The sequence below is a fragment of the Bipolaris zeicola genome, assembly GCF_000523435.1.
Source record: "Bipolaris zeicola 26-R-13 unplaced genomic scaffold scaffold_13, whole genome shotgun sequence".
In the NCBI taxonomy this organism is placed as follows: domain Eukaryota; kingdom Fungi; phylum Ascomycota; class Dothideomycetes; order Pleosporales; family Pleosporaceae; genus Bipolaris; species Bipolaris zeicola.
Window position 1 is genome coordinate 72,831 of NW_006912062.1, and position 19,646 is coordinate 92,476.

At 51.2% G+C, this 19,646-nt stretch overlaps 12 protein-coding genes across 12 annotated transcripts; 4 read left to right on the forward strand and 8 right to left on the reverse strand.

Moving 5' to 3' along the window:
• Positions 1 to 3,176: 3,176 nt before the first annotated feature.
• On the reverse strand, positions 3,177 to 3,387 carry COCCADRAFT_85288 (uncharacterized protein; the record flags this gene model as incomplete). The annotated part of the gene is made up of 2 exons (XM_007709993.1): positions 3,177 to 3,210; positions 3,272 to 3,387. The coding sequence occupies 2 exons, from the start codon at positions 3,385 to 3,387 to the stop codon at positions 3,177 to 3,179; spliced, it is 150 nt and encodes a 49-aa protein (XP_007708183.1).
• Positions 3,388 to 3,757: 370 nt separating this feature from the next.
• On the reverse strand, positions 3,758 to 4,427 carry COCCADRAFT_33237 (uncharacterized protein; the record flags this gene model as incomplete). Its single annotated transcript, XM_007709969.1, has 3 exons — positions 3,758 to 3,961; positions 4,117 to 4,190; positions 4,334 to 4,427. 3 exons carry the CDS (start codon positions 4,425 to 4,427, stop codon positions 3,758 to 3,760), a joined length of 372 nt encoding a protein of 123 aa, XP_007708159.1.
• A 508-nt stretch (positions 4,428 to 4,935) lies between these two features.
• Positions 4,936 to 5,247, reverse strand: COCCADRAFT_85272 (uncharacterized protein; the record flags this gene model as incomplete). Its single annotated transcript, XM_007709994.1, has 1 exon — positions 4,936 to 5,247. One exon carries the CDS (start codon positions 5,245 to 5,247, stop codon positions 4,936 to 4,938), a length of 312 nt encoding a protein of 103 aa, XP_007708184.1.
• A 753-nt stretch (positions 5,248 to 6,000) lies between these two features.
• On the reverse strand, positions 6,001 to 7,957 carry COCCADRAFT_85322 (uncharacterized protein; the record flags this gene model as incomplete). The annotated part of the gene is made up of 6 exons (XM_007709995.1): positions 6,001 to 6,060; positions 6,125 to 6,331; positions 6,392 to 7,082; positions 7,147 to 7,428; positions 7,493 to 7,681; positions 7,731 to 7,957. 6 exons carry the CDS (start codon positions 7,955 to 7,957, stop codon positions 6,001 to 6,003), a joined length of 1,656 nt encoding a protein of 551 aa, XP_007708185.1.
• A 926-nt stretch (positions 7,958 to 8,883) lies between these two features.
• On the reverse strand, positions 8,884 to 9,231 carry COCCADRAFT_85423 (uncharacterized protein; the record flags this gene model as incomplete). The annotated part of the gene is made up of 1 exon (XM_007709996.1): positions 8,884 to 9,231. The coding sequence occupies one exon, from the start codon at positions 9,229 to 9,231 to the stop codon at positions 8,884 to 8,886; it is 348 nt and encodes a 115-aa protein (XP_007708186.1).
• A 235-nt stretch (positions 9,232 to 9,466) lies between these two features.
• COCCADRAFT_33239 (uncharacterized protein) lies at positions 9,467 to 10,234 on the forward strand (the record flags this gene model as incomplete). The annotated part of the gene is made up of 1 exon (XM_007709970.1): positions 9,467 to 10,234. The coding sequence occupies one exon, from the start codon at positions 9,467 to 9,469 to the stop codon at positions 10,232 to 10,234; it is 768 nt and encodes a 255-aa protein (XP_007708160.1).
• A 47-nt stretch (positions 10,235 to 10,281) lies between these two features.
• Positions 10,282 to 11,042, reverse strand: COCCADRAFT_85234 (uncharacterized protein; the record flags this gene model as incomplete). Its single annotated transcript, XM_007709997.1, has 4 exons — positions 10,282 to 10,535; positions 10,591 to 10,690; positions 10,740 to 10,870; positions 10,919 to 11,042. The coding sequence occupies 4 exons, from the start codon at positions 11,040 to 11,042 to the stop codon at positions 10,282 to 10,284; spliced, it is 609 nt and encodes a 202-aa protein (XP_007708187.1).
• A 49-nt stretch (positions 11,043 to 11,091) lies between these two features.
• COCCADRAFT_85441 (uncharacterized protein) lies at positions 11,092 to 11,259 on the reverse strand (the record flags this gene model as incomplete). The annotated part of the gene is made up of 1 exon (XM_007709998.1): positions 11,092 to 11,259. The coding sequence occupies one exon, from the start codon at positions 11,257 to 11,259 to the stop codon at positions 11,092 to 11,094; it is 168 nt and encodes a 55-aa protein (XP_007708188.1).
• A 451-nt stretch (positions 11,260 to 11,710) lies between these two features.
• On the forward strand, positions 11,711 to 12,121 carry COCCADRAFT_85238 (uncharacterized protein; the record flags this gene model as incomplete). Its single annotated transcript, XM_007709999.1, has 1 exon — positions 11,711 to 12,121. A coding segment is annotated over one exon (411 nt), but the record flags the coding sequence as incomplete, so codon positions are not given.
• Positions 12,122 to 12,585: 464 nt separating this feature from the next.
• On the forward strand, positions 12,586 to 13,000 carry COCCADRAFT_1572 (uncharacterized protein; the record flags this gene model as incomplete). The annotated part of the gene is made up of 3 exons (XM_007709939.1): positions 12,586 to 12,667; positions 12,776 to 12,826; positions 12,879 to 13,000. The coding sequence occupies 3 exons, from the start codon at positions 12,586 to 12,588 to the stop codon at positions 12,998 to 13,000; spliced, it is 255 nt and encodes an 84-aa protein (XP_007708129.1).
• Positions 13,001 to 13,596: 596 nt separating this feature from the next.
• COCCADRAFT_33241 (uncharacterized protein) lies at positions 13,597 to 16,359 on the reverse strand (the record flags this gene model as incomplete). The annotated part of the gene is made up of 1 exon (XM_007709971.1): positions 13,597 to 16,359. The coding sequence occupies one exon, from the start codon at positions 16,357 to 16,359 to the stop codon at positions 13,597 to 13,599; it is 2,763 nt and encodes a 920-aa protein (XP_007708161.1).
• A 2,671-nt stretch (positions 16,360 to 19,030) lies between these two features.
• On the forward strand, positions 19,031 to 19,482 carry COCCADRAFT_33242 (uncharacterized protein; the record flags this gene model as incomplete). The annotated part of the gene is made up of 2 exons (XM_007709972.1): positions 19,031 to 19,252; positions 19,318 to 19,482. 2 exons carry the CDS (start codon positions 19,031 to 19,033, stop codon positions 19,480 to 19,482), a joined length of 387 nt encoding a protein of 128 aa, XP_007708162.1.
• Positions 19,483 to 19,646: the final 164 nt, after the last annotated feature.

The following is a 19,646-nucleotide window of genomic DNA, read 5'->3' on the forward strand; positions in this document are numbered from 1 at the left end:
TAAGCAAGAAAGATACACCGGATGATACATTACCCATGCAGTTTTGGATGCGACCAACCCTAGAAAAGATGATCAAGGGCATGCGCAAATTGGGCGTATTTGTTCCGCGTATCCGCGCGCGACGGTGATAGGCTGTTGCCGGAAAAAGCTATGCGGAATACATTTTGCAAGGGAATGATTGTTCGTGTCATCTAAGGGCGGCTTCGGTGTCAAGGTTAAAACCACGATCCATGATCCCACCCCTCCCTCCCCCCATTCATCGACCGTATACAACTTAGCGAGCAGTAAGTGGGATGCCGGGAGGCTCTCCACGCGAAGAGGGACGCGAGTCAAGGACGGCGGTTTTTTTGGGTGTAGTACGATACTCTGTACTTAACTTTTTTTTTAGCGCAATTGCACCATGGGATGGTCGAGCCGGCGCGTCATCAGCCGCTAAACAAGAACCAAGTTGGCGCCCGTCACGACACACACATACGTCTAGGCTGAGCAGCGCGTGCACTGCACTGCACAGCCCATGTCGTGTCAAGGTTGAGCTGCTCAGGTCGGGGAATCGGAACTGCAAACCCCAAACGACAGAAGCAACCAACTTTTGACCCAGCTACGCACTCGTCAGACACACTTGATGACGGAGCGATAGTACCGATTCTTGAGTGGCAGCTCAAGCTGCACGGCCGTGGTCTTGGAACCTTCAACCTGAGCAATTATTGTCGTGGGCCAAGCAAGCGCGGTACGTACTGTACATATCTACATATTTAGTATGTTTAGTACTTTAGTACATATAGCGACTAGTAGTAGAGTACCTAGTTGGACGAGTTGGCGATAGAATACCAATCCAAAAGGGCCAAGGAATTTCCTCCATGCGTGGAAGTATGCTCACATATATACACATGTATGTACATACGCATACATACCTGTCGCTCGTCCGGCTTTCAGTACCCGGACCAATCCCATGATTCCGTAGCATCTTGACAAGAAAAAAAACGCGCACACGCGATGGCAAGACAAGAGATGCTGCGCCGTAATTTTTCTTGGTTCCTGCCTCATGATTTGGGTCGAGTGCGAGTCAGTTGGTGCAGATCCACGACGCATAGGTCGCGCTTTGGTAACCCGTCCAATGATTCGCCTTCCAGAATGCTTCTACGGTGAATCGCAAGCGACCACCACGCTATAGGCGCAAGTTGTTCCCGCCGCTGCTGCTGCTGTTCAATGAGGCGGACGAGGCGACTCCGCGCGGGACTTGCAACAGCACCCATGTGCTCTATGTACAGACGGAATGCATTCCCTTGGGGTAGATGAAATGGAGGGGGGAGATGACAAAACGTCTGGTGGTGAAACAGAAGTGGATTCATATTGGCAATCATTCAGCATCGTTTTTGTTGCTTTCTCACATGAGGTCAGCATCAAGGACACGGCAAGCAAGGTGCATATGACGACCTTGTGGGAAGGGGCATAGGACGGAACATGCATCGTCGACGCGGCTGGTGCGATGCTGGCACCAGAGTCACCAGGTCGAAGCTGCGTCCTTGTGTCGTGAGACCCTGCGGCCCGATGGTCAAGGTGGCTGAGCACAGTCCTGGATGATGGGGAAGAGTGATTTGCGCAAAAAGGGCTGGGCCTTGATACGAGTAGAGCGTCGAGGCCTGGTAAGGAGGATGAGCAAAGGTCCCAAAGGGCGGCAAAATGCCTGTCACGCCATGTGGCCATGGAAAGGACTAGGAGAAAAGGAGAGTGACTCGTGTGCGATGTGGATATACGATGATGAGATGTTGATAAGCGCATGTGTACGTACATATGTATAGTAGTAAAGTAAGCTTGTGTGGCGGGCAGGCTGTGGCAGTAAGATTGCTGTGTCGACACAGAGAGCGACAGACAGCCAAGGCGGCCCGTGCTCCGACCAACCTCAGCCCTGTCATTGGCCAGACGCTCATTGCTAGCTACGCGTATTGATGCCCTACTATGCTTCTTTTCACGGGGCTATGGTTCCACCCTTCCATTCGGTGACTTGCATAAGTCGACTATGGCTGCATGTGTGCCTGAATCGACACAACCCAAGGCCCCCGTACACAGTACTATGTACACATTCTATACCAAACGCCCCCTCTTCCCCCCCAAAGCAAGCGCCCCCATTCAAACTTCCCGCTACTAGCCGACCAGACCAAAAAAACAGACCACCGCCCGCTGCCTCTCCCTCCGTCGCAACTTGATGAATGGGCTTGAGACTTTGAAACCGAGCCATCTGGAGGTGTCCATATTGCAATGCGAGACAGGCACTGTCCACCCACGGGCTCTTCACTCCGTCATGGATACGAAGCTTAGGGCCATGATGCGCAGGCCGAGATTGGGCCGAAGGGCTGATGTTTCTCGGCTCTCATTGTGATTTTCCTTGCAGGCGAACTGCATGTCAAACATGAAACGGAAGAAGGCAAGAGGGCAGACAAATTGATCGGCTGTGTGCCTCTTCCGAATCCCGTTCGTGTTGCACCCTTCCTAGACAGGTGGCCGGCCGGCCACTCTGTCTCTTCACTAGCGGGCGTGGCTTTCAACCCTCCGGAGTTGTCGCCGTCCCGATAGAATTTCGGCAGACAGGTGGTCCTCCACTGACTTGGGCTTTGGCTAATGCAGTAACAAGCACACTGTCTGAACTATTGGGGAATGCCGAATGTCGCCTTTTCACCGTTGGGGTAATTCTGAGCGCTTCCGTGTTTGCCCAAGGCCGGTTGGTTGGTTGAGGGGGAAGATTGGAATGCACGGAATGCCTTCCGTCGAGCCTGGACCCCTTGGATTGGTGAGGGGAGAGAGGGGGAGAGGATTCCGGTGACCTTTGAGCGACTTTGTCGAACCCGACTGACTGCAATTTCGCCTCAGTGTCCAGAGAGATTGTGTTTTATTGCGGAAAGGGGAAACAACAATGGCGGAGAGCAATACATGACTCTTGTGAAGGACAATGATGATGCAATTCGACTAGTAAATCAACAGGCGCCGAAAAAGAAAAAACAACAACTTCCAAAATGGGTATTATGCGAATGTCCACCATGTAACGCCGAGTAATGTCACAACTTTTTGTTTTTACAGACAGGAAAAGGAAGAGGACTGAGGTTGGTGGGTGTCATCGTCTACAATCGCCTAGGTTGATGTTAGTATGAATGAACATGATCAAGTGCCGTATGGGGGTGATGTTACGAACCGCAATTATCGTTCAATCTATATTCTCTAAAATGAGGGGTCAGTATGGCGATGAAGGTTGTTGCATTTTTGGCATATGGGTTCTTACACTGCAGTGACATTTGCCGGGCACCGTACATGAGTTTGTTGATATTTGGTACACCATGCCTTGACAACATATCGGACGTGCGTACACTTGTACTGCACTTGTGTATAGTCGCACATGATGATATAGACGAGACGGTTAAGAAGGGTGTGAGGGGGTGGTACAGTTGTAGGGTGGGCACAGGGTCCGCAGAAATGTGGCAAAAAGGTGGGAATGGGACGGCAAGGCAAGCAATGCAGTTGGTACGTTTGGATGGAGAAATTTCAAGCTTGATTGGCATGCAGATGCGCGCGACGGTCCGCTATGTTATAGTAGTCTCCAGACACAGTAGCTGGATAGGCGTCAGTGCGATCAGGTACCCGTGGAAGCTGTGCAGAGCCACTACGCCCCCATGTCGATTTGAACCTGGTCCATCAGCAGCAAGCATGCATCATTGTAGCGGACATGGATGCTTCAGCGGGACCGGGTTCTCATGTGTGGTCGAGCCTTTTACACGCCATAGAGCTGGGTGGAGACGTTCATGTTTGAAGTCTGTTCGCTTCCAGCAACCTTGAGCGAAAGCTTGCAGCCCAATGCGGACGCCGAGCGGATCAACGGGATGTCCCCATGTCCAGGAGATAAGATGGTAGGGTAGCGTGCGTAATGAACGTCGGTTTGACCCCCCAGGGGTGTGATAATCAGCGGAGAGGCCATCTGGTGGCAAGGACAAGCCTCCCATGCACTAAGTTCGGAGCCACAGGCGCGCGCACAGGTCAGGGTTGATCGACGACTTACCTGTACCGTTGCATGTCGAGGTGGCCCGGGGGGGGGGGGTGCCTGCAGCCGTTGGAGTATCCCTGACGGTAGACAAAAGTAAGCTTCGAGGCCGGGGTCGCTCTGGTTCCCACATCCAGTGCATCTCGAAGCACAACGTCGAGTATTGCTTGGATATACGTCGTCGTAGCGGCATTTTCATGGCTTCGCCCGCCCGCCCGCCCAAACACACACACGCCAACACGACGCGTTTTGTGGTATCGCGGCACATGTTTCATCCTCCAAAACTGAAGTACTTGGCTACACCGTTACTCACCGATTTTTCATCCTCGATGCTTGCTGTCCCGCTTCCCCGGTCCCAGTTTGCATCGCGAAAGCATCCGGAGGTCAGGTGTTGCGCAATCATCGCTTGCCGTCCCGCATACGGCGACTACTTGCAAGTTTGTATGGTTGTGTGACATAGTCTAACGGTACGTCTGGGCCCCCACTCACAGGCCTGACTGTGTCCAAACGACAATTGCGGTATAACCGCGAAATGACGCCGTCTACAAAAGACCGACGACGGCGTCCACTAACTAAGTACTGCCGGCTATCACTCGGTACTAGTAGATCAGTGCCATGTGACGCCACGAACGTACGTAGATATTTCCCTCACATAGCCACGTGTATCCATTCTCGCCGTATTGCCCTTTTTCTTACTCCCAGCAATGGGATTGGCAGTGACTTTTTCTTGGGCTCGTGTCTACACCGCTACGCTGTCCGTCCATTCACTCACGCGGATACAGACGGCTCCAGGATACTTTCAAACTGCATCATGTCTTTTTGACAGCACACTCGGCACCATCGGAAGCGCTACTATGCTCAAAAAAAATTCAATGGCAAAACCTCATCTTTCACAAGCCGTCCTGGAATGCTCAGTACCTCATGCATGCAAACACATGAAGACCAGGCACCCGGTACAGCAGGTCCGCGGAAGGAAGCGACGTGCCGCTCCTCCATGCACCACCCAAAGGTGGGCCTGCTGCAGCAAAATAGATGAAAGGGTAATATGCTCCATTCCTAGTCGTGGGCCTGGAATCAGGATTCAAGCGTAGAACTAGGTGTAGCTGCTCCTCGCCAATGCCGACCAGACCAAATACTACTGCAGGTGTTTGCAGGAAAAAAAATACTAGGATACCGTTCCTGGGGATTTGATCGTTTTTTTTCTTTTTGCCACCAGTCTTCATGTTGCTGGCGGATGATTGGACTCATTCGAAAAAAAAAGAAGCAAGCAAGTTTGCGACCACGGTGTCCAGACGAGGAAGTTCGATACGAGGGCTCAGCAATATCTGTTCCTTGTTACCTGCCCTGTTGTTGTCGTTACGGTGCTATTCTTACATGGTATGTTTCTAGTCAAGTAAGACATCAGTGAGTAATCATCAATGTTGGTCCCCAGTACGGCTACATTCAGCCTAGTTGTATACTACGTCGTGCCGCATCTGCATGACAATGGCGTGAGACGCGAAGAAGCCTGCATTAGGCAACATGCGCGTGCACCGACCGTAATGACACCTTGGCAGCCTTATTGACGTTATTTCATTGGTGCAATGCGTAAAATTCTACTAGGCATGTAGGTGATTTTCATGCTACTTCGTTTTGACCAGACGCATGGGACATTCAGGCTGAACATGAGGTAGTACATATATGAACGGCAACGTCACAGGATGGTTGAGCTAGCTTATCCAATACCGATAATGTTAAATCTCATTCCCACGCCGTGCTAGGGCAGTGTCTATACTAGAGGCGGTTGTAGAAATCCGCTTGGCCCACAATATCTTGTCGATTATCAATCCACTTTGTAGCCCACCCAGAGCATGAACATCCATATCACAGTGTACTGGTACTTTCTGAAGCAAGCTTCCCAACTCCGTACTACCTGGCGCCAAGGAGAAATGCACTGAATCGTTTATGGATAAATTAGTCTCCAATACAGATGCAAATTATGAGAATTCTCCATTAGCTTCACCAGCATCTAACCAGCCGCGGCACATCTCGACAGCCTAGATAAGAACTTAAAGTTAGTTTACTTTTGTCACCCGCAATCTCTGGATCGCGACGACTTACCCGTCCCCATTTCTTGAACATCTTCTCACCGACCTCTTTGTCCACGTTTGGTTTAAAAATCATGCGATCTTTCTGATTGATTTCCTTCAGCTCTTCAAATTCTTTCCATACGCCAACAGCAAATCCAGCTGCGATGGCGGCACCTAACGCAGTAGTTTCGCGCATTGCCGGACGATCTACAGGAATGCCAATGATATTTGCCTGAGTCTGTTGTTCGTGGTCAGCAAGAAAAGACTTTCTAGAAATATCAAACCAGCATTCACATACCTGCATACACAAATTAGAATTACTCATTCCACCGTCAACTGCAAGCATATTGAGCTTGTGACCACTGTCTAGTTCCATGGCGTCGAGAATTGCCCTTGTCTGGAAACACGTTGCCTCAAGGGTTGCGCGAGCGATGTGGCCCCGCTCTGTGAATTGAGTGATCCCGAATATGGTGCCTTTTGCATCGTCGATCCAGTAAGGTGCAAAAAGACCACTGAAAGCCGTGACAAAGACGCATCCACCATTGTCTTCGACAGAGGCTGCCAAGTCGCTAATCTTGTGCGAATGTGTAATGAAGCCCATATTGTTCATGAGAAACTTGACGCCACTGCCCGCCACGGCGATGCTACCTTCGAGTGCATACACTGGCTTCCGTTTCCCACCAAAATCATACGCCACGGTGGCCAGAAGGCCGTGCGAGGAGATAACAGGCTTTTCGCCAACATTGTACAGCAGGAAACAGCCCGTGCCGTACGTATTCTTTGCTGAACCAGGCGTGAACCCTTGTTGACCAACTAGAGCCGAAGATTGATCACCGAGACACCCCGCAATCCGTACACCTTCCAGTATACCGGTTCTTATGTACCCAAATTCGTCTGGCGATGAAGACGGGACGATTTTTGGTAATTTTACCTTGGTGCGATCGATTCCGAAAAAGTCCAGAAGCTTGTCATCGTATTGAACGGTGTGCCTGTCGGTGCGTTAGCGAATGCTGGCGCTTTTGGCTAAAATATAGTGGCGAGTGGCTAACTTACAGATTGACGAACATGGTTCTTGATGCATTAGTTGAATCTGTTACGTGAATTCCGCCATCCTTTCCACCGTTCAGGTTGTATAATATCCAAGAATCGATGGTGCCGAACGAAAGTCTTTTTTCTTCGTACGCACTCCTGACGTTTTCGTCATGATCGAGCAGCCAGCGCAGTTTGACCGATGACGGGTAGGTTGAAAGAGGAAGACCGGTCAAATTCAACAACTCATCAGCACCCTTTCGATCCTTCAGCTCACGCACTAACCCCTTAGTCCTGGTATCTGGCCTACGGACAGACGAGCCGGGGTCAGCTAAATCACATGTGCGTTTTGTGCATGTGCCATACGTACCAAGCGATTGCGTTGCAAATAGGCAGGCCAGTGGTAGTGTCCCACACCACTGTGGTCTCACGCTGGTTGGTGATACCAATAGCCTTGATGTCCTCGATATTGTGGCCATTGTCCAAGAAAATGTTTGTAGCCCTGTCGATGCATTGTTCCACGGTGTCAATAATTTCCCATGGATCGTGTTCATGCCATCTGTGCCGATTAGAGAGAAGTTTTGATTGTGGTGTAGATGTCTACTGACCCTGATTGAGGATACTTTTGGGTGAATTCAATCTGATGTTGGGCTACGGGTTCACCGAGACCATCGAAGATGATAAAGCGAGTACTCGTAGTTCCTTGATCTATGGATCCAATAAAGAACTGTTTCAGCTTCCCTTCATCCAAGTGCGATTGTGATTCTTCCTGGATTTCTTCTTTGGGCACCGGCTGAGGTTCCGTCGCGTGCGCGGAGATGTCTTGTGTCGCCATGCTGTAGACTTTGTTTTTCTGCTTGCACTTGTATGCGCAGGCGGACCCTTTAGTGCGAGAAGGGCTTTCCGTTTGCGATCGAAGCTGTGGGATAAGCGCGACAGATGCAGTGGTTACTCGGCGGCGTCGCTCTCTAGGACTGGGCGCTAACAGCAATCTCGGGCGCAGTTGAGGCACGGAATAATTTTTAGCGACGTCGATTAGGTCGCACAATACACCAGATGCTTTATGATATTGGTGCAGAGATGTGTATGGGGTGTGATGTGTGAAGAAGGGCCTTGATCCTCGGGCACGCAGCAACAAAAGGTTCTTGCGACAAGAAAAGGCCAGGGCAAGGGCAGTCCAATTCACGGATTGAAGGTGAAGTGGTAGAGAGCAGATCGCAGGGAGAGCATCGTAGAAGACGGGAGGATTCGGTGGTTAATCGGCAGTCGTCGGGGTCAAGACACGTGCCGTTGCTGTGCGGTGTCTGCCGTATGACGCTGGAAGAGGGGTGGTTTTGGCTTTAAAGCGGGGGAGGGGGAAGAGCTCCACGGCCAACAACGCGGCTGCAAAGATGCCCAGCCTTGTCACATGGAGCCTCAAATCTTTCAGCCTCCTCCGAGTCCCAGAGGTAAGCCATTGAACGCCCTCCGAATCGTCGATCAAGCCCAATGCCAACAAAACTAGACCTTTTGCCCGGCATCGCATCCGCGCTTATGTCAGTGTGACTTCACATACAGCGGGTCGCGCGACCAACAACTCCACACCTTTTGGCGCCGTCCATTTCTCCAGTGGGACTCCAGTGGGACACCCGTCGCGAATCCACCTAGAGCCTCATCAAGAACTCAGTGTTAAGTACTCCAGGGCGCTCCCCGCTCGTCTTGCTGCCCATGTAGCCTGCAGGCTCATCCTGGACATGCGTCTCCCGTGTAGACGTTCTATATCTAGAGCCCCTTGCCCGGCTGTCGATAGTGCTCAACCGGCCTCAACATTTCGACGCGACGTCGCCACGAGACGGTTGCTTTTTCACAATGACTCGCGATTGGGCTGTGCCACATAGCCCCCATTGCAATTGCATAGAAGCGGAATGATCTTCTGGGCGGAGTGTCTCTAGCGCGGGGACACGGGGGGAGCACAGTATGGTCGAACCTGTGGTCGCATCTCCACCAAGTACACCGCCATGGCCATTGTATTTCCAGACATACCGCGACTTTAGACCGAGAAAACTTTGACGCCGAGACAAACGGAATCCTCCAGACCGATAAACACTCTGCGCTGCCGGCGTAGTACATACATTTGTGAGTATGGAGGATAGTTAACGGTATCAAGTAAAGTGTCCGCAACCTGTGGAGCAAAGTGGAGTGGACTCGTAATGTCGCAAACCCAGATGTTGGGGATGGCTGCAAAGACGCACTAGCACGTGACGTCCAGATTCGGTAGTTCCGAACCCTCTAGAACGCCATTCCATTCAACCCCCCACATCCCCCGCTTCAGGGTCGCTACTACATGTATTTTAGACATTTAGACATGGCCATATCACTGCTGCCCAAAGAACTCCGCTTACAAATTTGGGCCAATGTATACTTCAACGAACCACCTCGGCTAGTGGCTTTGGAAACCAAGCCTCACGATGAGGGGCACGACGAGCAGCACTTTTGTCCACGATATTGCCCCAGCTCGGCTCCCATAGCCGTGAACCTGTGCCGGGAGTCGCGTACAGAAGCCCTTTATCAGGCCACCAAGGCGAACCATATCGTCCATCTCCCAACTGGACTCGCAGGAACCAGTTGTGACGATTTCTATTTCCGCGTCGACACAGACATTCTACTGCTTCAGCTCCATGGGCCGCGCGTGAAACACTACGATGATTCACCAGAAGTGGGTTTGTTGGCTCATTTTCTCCTTGCGACTGGCTGCCATCCAACAAAACTGAGAAATATTGCCATAACAAAAGTTATTCTACACGGGTTTCGAGACGGCAGTCTGTCCAATGTTTTGCGGAGTTTTCCCAACATCTCACGCATGGTCATGATGCTGACAGAAAACATTTGGGACAACGATGCACAGAAAGAACTGTTTGTTCGTGCAGCTGCGCGAATAGTACGTATGTACAAACTCGATCTCATGAACCACGCTCGCACCTCGGGTGAAATATACAAAGCACATCCCTTTGATGTCGACTTTGCCACGCTTCGTTGTGGGCATCTAGATATAGTTCCCAAGGACGTGTGGAGAGACTGGAGCGATGGCGGCGACGAGTGGGCGACACTAGATAATTCCGAGCCCTTTTGGTAACAATACATAGATTGCTGTACACATCACCATCGGACCAAGTATTTACGCTAGGGGACTTCGTGATAGATTCGATCGCCCTCCTTCGGTAAAGCGAGGAAATCATCGGGTGTATCTTTTACATCTGGCAACTGGTGCTTCTCCGCCCAGTCTCGGATTGCATCGAAGTTACGACACGTGTGGACAGTATTGAAATCGACAAACGCTTGTAACGGTTTACCAGGCGGCTGATACCACACCTGGCCAAGAACTCCGACATCCATGACACACATGAGTTGCTGTCGCAGGATATCGAGGCAATGTGCTAAGGAAGTTGTGAGCTGTACGGTCCACTGTACAGAGAAGCATCCGGTACTCACTGGTGTGGTGTTTTAGGACATTTGCATCGTTGGAGAAAGGCCCCAGGCCTTGCTTGTGATAGTAATTGATATTCCAGGCTAGAGATTTGCGCAACAAGTTCTAAACCCGAATGAGTATTGGCTGCTAAGCGTGCCTGATAGGAACATACCAAGCAATGTAGATGGTGCAACCCCTCTACGTGTGCAGGGTATCCACCGCCATATTCTTCCTTGATCTGGACTTGATCCAATGCAAGACCAGATTGCTGTGCCTCGTTTGCCGGTACTCTCACCGCATGGTCTGTACTGATGTTAGCGGGCGATGGCTTTCATGACTTAGTTCACTTACAGTCCACACCCAACGACTTCCATGCTGCATCAACTTCAGCACCTGCGTCTAGTCGATATGGATTAGACACCATGAGCGAGCCATTAAATTGCAACTGCTTGTAGGTAACACCGACGTCGTGCATTATAGGTGCTAGTGGATTTCAGTAAAGTGCCTTCCAACAAGTAGCTCTTCTAGACATACAATACTTTGAAGTAAGCCTCGCACAGAAAGCATCCGCATTTGGCTGTTGTAGCATGACCACACACGCTCCAAATGTGGCGGAGAAGACTGCTGTGAAGCAGATGAGACAAGTGGCCATCTTCCAGGACAACCCCTGTGGTGCTGGATGCAGCGGCCATGATTCGAGTGACGATCGAGCGCTCACCGAAAGTAGTTTCTCGCAGTCTTCTGCTTGTGTCGTTTTCTCTTTATCAGAGCATTTTCGTAGACCGAAGCTGGGCATATTAAAAATCATAGTTGCAAAGATGGTGAGGGTGAAGGAGATGAACGAGGCAGTCAATCAACTGAACATTGGAGGGGAATAATCCAGCAGCACATGCCACGACTATTTGCCTCACCGTAAAACTCGCAAGGTTTGTATCTGTATAGCGTTATCTTTGCCCAGAATTGGTAGTTCAGCTTCACCCGGAATACCCCGCAGGAGCTGAATACAACTCATGAGGCATTGTCCACTCATAGTTACTAGTGGCGCATAGGGCTGAATTAGCCTTATTGAGGCTTTTGTATTGCCTCGCTTAAATTTTGAGATAGTAACCTCTTGGTATATGTCAATTGTATATTGTGTGATGATGGAGGATCGCATACATAGTCAAGTTCGGACCAAAATTGATAACATCGACACAACACTGCAAAAGCACATTTCAAATAGAAGCACAAAACCACAGCTTGCAGAAGAAAGAAAAAAAGAAGAAGACGCTGAAATGCGGTATAAGATGCGGCTACACTAGGTACATGCCCAGGAACTATCTGACGAGGCATCGCTGCAAGTTTGCTTGCCAGCTCAACAAACGAATCGTATACCGCCACTTTGTCACCGTCCAAACAATGCCAGCCTGGCTCACAGTTAGTCTCTTAGATACCAATAAAAGCAACAACAAGCCTCAATACCGTACCAATCACATAGCAACAAACCCGATCATATGCCGTAAATCTTGCATCTCGCATTCGGAGCCAAGATCTCCTATAGATCCAGAATCATAACGTTACCCATACTATTGACATTTCGTTAACCTCATGATAGGCCTTCAGAGAAGCGAAATTGGGCGCTGGCGTTTTCGCTCGCGAAAGAAGGAGGGTCTTTTGAGGCCCCCCGCCTTGTTCCAGGCCCATAGAATCTCGACCCAGCCACGATAGTCCACAAGAGAGAGAGAGAGAGAGAGAGAGTGGTTTATGAGATCAGCAAGTGGCTTGATGTATACAGACTAGCGAGTCACCGTAGTCTTTCAGCTCGGGTACGGAAGCCAGTAGGTTGGTTTAAGCGAGTATGGTTTTGTTCCGTAAGCGATGTGTTGGAAATATGTAGATAGTAGAGCTTCAGTTGATGTATAAAAGACCACCATTTCCTTTGTCGTTTTTTTATAAATCATCCAACTGATCAATCACACTTTCCCATCTTTCCATTCACTCGAAACTTGACAGACGTTTTCGATATACTATCCACAATCATGAAGTCCTTCATTGCCATCCTCGCCTTCGCCTCATGCGCTCTTGCCGCTCCAATCGCTCAAGGCTCATATGACGGTTACGGTAAGTGACAATCCCCCCCCCAATTTCCTTCCGTGCGGGACTCTCCGTTGCACCAGACTCTCCCTCTCTCTCTCCTTCTCTCTATCTTTTTAACTAACAAACATAAAGGCGATTACGCCAACGTACCCACTGAGGCCCCTGCCGAGTACGCGGACTACGGTACGTCTTCACCTCCTCCCTTTCTCTCTTGAAACTAACAAACATACCAAAGGAGACTACGGAAATGCGCCTCCAGTTGAGAACCCAAACCCACCTGCTGATTACGCAGACTACGGCGCGTATCCACCTCCAGCGGGCGGATACGGTGAGTACACTGGGTACAAGAAGGAATAGATGGATATAACTACGCTTTGAACATGACAAGAAAAAGCTTTAATAAAGTAGTGATAATGGATAATCTTTATGAAATGAAATTATGATTTCTCTCTCTCTCTCTCTCTATACTAAAAATTCTCTTTTGACTGAATATGTGGAACAGTAGAGTAACGGAAAAAAGCGGATATACAAAACAACAACTAACAACTAATAACATCCTTTCATAAACCGAGTTTTGATATTCTATACATACTATACTATACATATATATCCGAGTTTCTAGACAAGGAAAAAAAAGAAATACATATTAAGTCGTCGTGAAGATCTCCAAAAAAAAGCTTTATCAACTTGTATTTTGCAATAGAACAAAGATCGGTTTCGTAGGTATCAGGCTTTCCCCCCTGCAACGCGTGAACAAAGAGAGAAAAAACATAGACATAGAAGACAGGCTTTCGAAGAGGCTGTGATATGTTCCTTTACGAGTTTTAAAAAAAAAACAAGGTTTTCATGCAAAATGACAAAATGAAAATTTCAATGAACAAGGAAGAAAAAATAAGTGTTAAAATCATGTACAGGATTTGCCCCGAAAAATATTACAACAGGTTGGCCGAAAACTAGTATGTTCCGCCCAAGCTGTTCCAGGCGGCTAAAACATCATCGCTGACGCTATCTCTACTGTCGGTAGAGGTTCGAGAGTTGCTCGTAATACAATCGGGGCTTAGATGGCGTGATCTCGTCTTGCCTGCACTGTTGACATACGTCGAGCCTTGCGATGACGTACGTGTCGCAGTTGAGTGAGCACTGCTTTGCCGTTGTCGTGTTTCTATAGTACCAAGAGCCAGTTCACTAATGTGTCTCGTGGCTCTCTTTTGGGGTTTTGGGGCTGGTGGTTCAACAATGCTCGGTGGGCGGGACGAAGCCTCGGATACTGGGGTCAGGTCCCGGACACCGTGAGTAGGCGGGACAGGGAATGCCATATCCGCATCACTAGATGCTGTTCGACGGCGTCGATGCGCACTTATCTCGCGAGACGAATCCGACTTGCCGTTCTCTAATGGTGCGCCAACAACACCTTGGTTCAAGGACGACATGTCATCCAGTTCGTTGCTTGTGTCACTATTTGCTACTTTGACATTGACGCCCAAATCATCGACATAACGACCAGGAGTCATTGGCGATGGTAAGGGCGATGGGTGGTCGGTGGTTGTAAGTGACGTTCCGCTTTCAGCAGGCGTTGGCGAACGCGGTGGCGAGCGACGGCGGCGTGAGGTTTCCGACGATGCAACAAGACATCGAGGCGATCTTCCTCGGCTGGCCGGAGAGTGGTGACGGTCTGACCAAGCATCGCTCACAGAGCTATCCCGTAGCTGGCTTGTGCCTATAGCACCGTCGACCTTTGCTGCTCTGCCACGTGCCGATGGCTGATGCGGTGCAGACGCGTTCGACGATGTGCGCTCTCTAGCTCTGGTATCCGTTGTGCATACAGAACCTGTCTCAGAGGGGTCCCGGGACTGTGACTGCGATCCACAGTGTTTGTGCATGGCAGCACGCTTCTTTCTCATCAGTTCGAGTAGAGCCTCCTCCTCAGGGGTGACCTGCATGAATTTGCGCGATGGGTCGGAATAAGGTTGGGGTGCGCTAGCCGATGTACGGGAACTCGCCACACTCCGTCTCGATGGCGACAAGGGCTCATTGAATGCGGTCCTCGGCCGAGAATCCTCATCTTCAAGAATCACAGAAGGCTGCCTCACGTGACTGGTTCGTTTACTACCGCTGTAGGTGCGATTCCGCGAATAGCGATAGGTGGGCAAGGGCGGCTCAGGGGTATATATGATGTCAATTGTTGCGGCGTTTGTGGATGTCGAATATGTACTCATTTTTCCGGCGGAATGCTGGCGATTGTGTAAAGAGCGCACTTCGTACGCTTGGGCGCGTCCAATCATAATATCCCCAGTATAGTCGGCACTATCCACGCTCTGACGGTTGAATGCGTGTCTAGACTGTGTTGGATTAGTGTCACCCTCATCTTCTGAAGAAGAAAACGACAAGACGCTTGAGTCTTGAAGATTTGTCTTTGAAAGTGCCGACTCCTTGGTCCTCGATGAGGTCTGTGAGTGATATGTGTTGACCGAATACTGGCTGGGCGAAGTTAGATGACGGATATCAACAATATCCTCGAGCGCAAAACTGTCCCTCTTGTACGCATTTGTCGAATTTTGCAATCGAGAGCCGAATGCTGCGTTCCCTGCTGGTTGGGAGGTCTGAGCACCAGAGGTATTACGGTTGACTTCACCATGTGAGTGAGCAGCCCGCGAAGCAGGGAATTTTTGCATTTCCTCTGCGGTTTCTTCACTGTCGTCCTCGAGCGCATCAAACCAATGTTGAACACCCTTTGGTGGTCGACGTACGTGCACTTTTGCATTGTCATACTCATCCCGCTCGATTTTGCGGACTGGGCTTGTTCCGCGACGTCCTGAAGGATTGCAATGGCCGGTGCTGTTCTTATGTGATAATTTTGTCGCTTTTTGTGGAGTTCGATCTCTTGATGGAGAGTGATGGAAATATTCCGAATTCATTGACATGGCAGCGGGCGAATTGACCATCTTGGTCGGTGAGAGCATTGCGTTGCCGTGGCGTTGATTGGCACTGTCCTTTGGCTTGGGAAACAGTCTCGACAAATCGAGGCGAGCAGGTTTACTTCTTCTACTATCCTTCTTTTTCCTTGCTTGATCCAGGATGACGGGTGACGCAGCACTTGCCACATAGCCGTCATAGCCCTTATCTGTCAATACCGGAGTGCGACCTCTTCTCAACGCGCGGTCTCGGATAGCCGAGTCAGATGTTTGTTGCGAAATGGACAAGGGGGAGTTTTTCGCATCGTAATGCGATCGAATGGTCGAGTTGGATGCCTGAGGATGTAGTCGATAGCCAGTTGAGCTGTGGTCAGAGCCCCACTTTCTTTCTCCGGAGTATATCCGCCCCAGGACATTTGATGATGGTTGTTTTGACATGGCGGGTCGTCGTGAACTCTCTGCTGTTGATGCTGTATTCCAGTCGTCCAGATGTGAGCGTGTACTTGTCTCTGATATGACCAGTGACATGTATCCAGGGTTCGATGTCGGTAGCGATTGGCCTGGGGTTGAATGATGTAGCGAATTGGAAGTGCCGAGTATCTGATGCGCCTTGCTGATTGTCTCGTCGTGACGGGACAGCCGTCTGGAGCTGGGGATAGAGGGTGGTGTGGAGCGAGTGCTTTCGTCGTAGTCGTCGTAGTCGTCGGTGGCGGCAGCGGCGGCGTGAGGCTTTTGTGGTTTGCTTCGCGGGCGGCGAGGCAATGCGAAGGAGAACTTCTTCTGTCCGCGGTCGTTGCGAGACATGATGCGTGAGCCAGCCGGGGTGCCGAAAGGAAAGTTGGTGGCTGCAATTTTAGTGTAGGCGCGACTCAGTAAAGTGAGAGACAGAGTGGAAAGAACTGAATCGCGGTACGCGCGGACGGCGTCATGCCAAATTCCGAATAGGCGCTGGTTTAGGCCGAAACCATGTCTGTTGCTATCGCGGACCGGGGCCGAGAGGACATGCGGGTGGACGGTGTTTTGCTTTTTGGGAGAGCGGCGAGGGTGCGGTATGCGGTGGATTAATGGACTGTACAACAAGGCCGACCGAGGAACCCAAGGGTTCAGCAGCGGGCCCTTCCTGCGCCAGACGCTAACCCGGCGTGGGTTGGAATGCTATCTGCAGGAACGGCAGTAGTACGGTTCCATGAAGAAGCAGGGGACCGGGGAGGGGAGGGGGGGCAGAGGGAGAAAAGGAAGGGTGTGGGATTGCAAAAGAGGGCGGGGGAGGGCGCAGCTTTACAGACAAAAGGAATGGCGAACGGGCAGGTATAGAGTGTGAAGATTAACGTCGAGGGCTTTGTGACTTGGATGCTGCGGGTTGCGACATGGCCGTGGCTCTGATAGTAAGATCCGCGTGGTAGTGGGCGTCAGGGGTATCAGCCGGCAGAGCTGCGGATCACCCCCTGCACAAGCTTGCCAGGCCAGGCTGCACGGCTCTGACAGAAGCCACTGCTTCATCACAGACATGCATACCCCAATTGTATACGCGATATTTAGCCTTTGGGGATGCGCTGTTGCGGTGCTAAGTGAATGAATGCGCCGTAGTTTGTGGAGCGAGTGGAGCGAGCGTCCAAGGCGACGGGCGTCATGTTTGCTGTTGGGCGCGAGGTCGAGTGGGCATTTGGATTTGGATTTGGATTTGAGCTGAGGGAGCCAGGGCAAGCCAGGGCAGGTGGTTGAGGCCGGGCCAGAGCGCAGCGTACCGAACCTTTGCATTTGCGCCGTCACCACAGTACGAGGCTCCCGTGCGTTTCTGGCGCTGCGCTAATTCCAGCCCTGGAGAGGCATGGACCAGGGCAAATTGAGGCTGTTGAGCGCCTTGACACCTGCCTCTGTCGTTGATGGCATGATGTGTAAATACATTCCTTGCCAATCTCCACGTCCGTCGTACCTGAATTGCGCCGCAGTCGCTTCTTTTCCCCACAGAGTCTGGCTCCATACCCCTAATTGAAAAAGAGCCCGATCGGGTAGGAACAGTAGTTGGCATCCATGTATACTCTCGTACATACATACTTGTGGAAGTACATTGTCGGATGGCCACGGTGGGCGAAACCACGTGGCTGACGAGCAGCTGTGCAGATTTGGAATGTTGGCACCACCATCATGATAGAGTGTGAGTGTTGAGGGACTGGGGCCCGCGGGAGATGCTCAGGGGGGATGTAGCATGCACCATCGATCAGCGCTCGTCTTTGGACCTGGTGGTGATCCTGTGGGTTTTCTCACGATGATCATGAACGTCTTTGTCCTTGATCAAGGGCTCAGCCGTCCCGGATGCGCAATGGCTTTGGATCTGATGGAGCTCGTCCCGTCGAGGAGCCTGAGATGCCCTGGTTGTGGCGGGCCGTGTGTCAGTGGGCAGACGCAGCTCCATTGAAATTTTGGGGGAAGGGGGGGGATGGGCGAGATTCCGCCATGGGCACATCGCCGGGCGGCCCACAGTAAGTAGGCCATTACGTGCTCTGCAGGTGCCCCGTGGACTTGAGCCTCACCCACCCATGCATGTATGTGTGTGTAGTAAGTATTCTACTGTGTATACGTAGCATGTAAGTATGTATGCGCGTACTAGCTGCCCACGCGACACGAGTACAGCTGCATACTTACCACATACTACCTACCTACATATATACTTACTCAGCCTGTGCACGTGATGGGGACTGAATGCCTCTGGCTGCATGCGATTACTCTACACACCTGTAGGTGTACTTATATGTGTACTCTACTTACAAGCGTCAAACACAGACAGTCACATGCACTCAACGCCGTTTCCCAGTGTCGCATCTCTCCCAGCTAGGCTTCCTGGCGCCTGGGCGCTGTCGGACTTTTTTTTTCGCTTCTCCGCTGTCAATCACAGCGGCAGTACCGGCATCCGTTGGCCGCCTGACTGTTCTTTGTCAACCAGTTCAAACAGGTGGTGGTGCAGCCTACACATGCGGTGTGAAGCCTGGCCCTGTTCGTCGCTGGCAGAGACGGAACATGAAAGCCCGATTGGGTGGTGTTGCTGTCTTGTACTTGGTACATACTGACATATCCATGTCAGCACGCAGAGGGATCGGGCATTGGTAATCAAAAGCGGTCAAAGGGTAGGGCTGACCGGGTATATGTAGCAAGTAAATACTTAGATAGACACGGAAGACGGTGAGATAAGGCCAGAGTATCCATCTTCACAGTTGCATGCTGCCTACTGAGGTAGAGCATGACGTCTTGTTCCCGGCATAGCTTCCCCACGGCCGTGCTGGATCAAGTGGCCCCGGCAGGAATGCGAAGACGGCTCCAGACATCAGCTGTGCCATCTTCGCGCAGCGGGCAATGGTGCTGATAATGGCAATCATGATAATCATGATTACCAATGGCGGATTGCACACAAACCATGAAACAGCATCCATTTTCCAGTCTTGGACAAGCAGCGTCTTGAAGCAAAGGCTCGGGTGAGTAGATGCATCGGGGCATGATTGTCTTGGGGTTGCCTGCTATTCTCGACTCCTCCCGTGACACTCCACGTGCGGCGTGGCGGCCTCTTGTGGCCGTGCTTGCTTCACGCGTGTCTTGTTCGGACAGCACATCGAGACGGGCGCCTGGTGGGGATTTTTTTTCTCGGTCTCTTGCCGCGGCAGCGCGGTTGGCCAAATGGCGTCAGGATGCAAACGAGGCAGAAGAGGTATGCGCCTCGGAGACCATGGCTCGGGGAAGAGGCCAAACACGAGGGCACGCGCTGCGAACAAGGACAGCTGGGCCTGGCTGGTGCATGGAACCATGTACAGGCTGGACAAACAGTGCAATCAAAGGCGCGGTGGTGCTGGTCTGGTGCATGGTGTCAATACTACATATGCATCTACTTACCGTGAGGTGATGCGGCACCAAATTGACAAGGCGGGAAGTCAAGATTAGGATTAGGCCGAGCTAGACCAGCCCGCCCTGCAAGTGCTCATGCCTTTGCTCGCTCGTCTACTCTCCATAAACCCCACCACCGTGCCAGCCCACAACACCCAGTCCCCTCCTCTGAGCCATACGAGATTCTTCTCTCGCTGTTCCGCTCTCGCTGCTACGTGGCC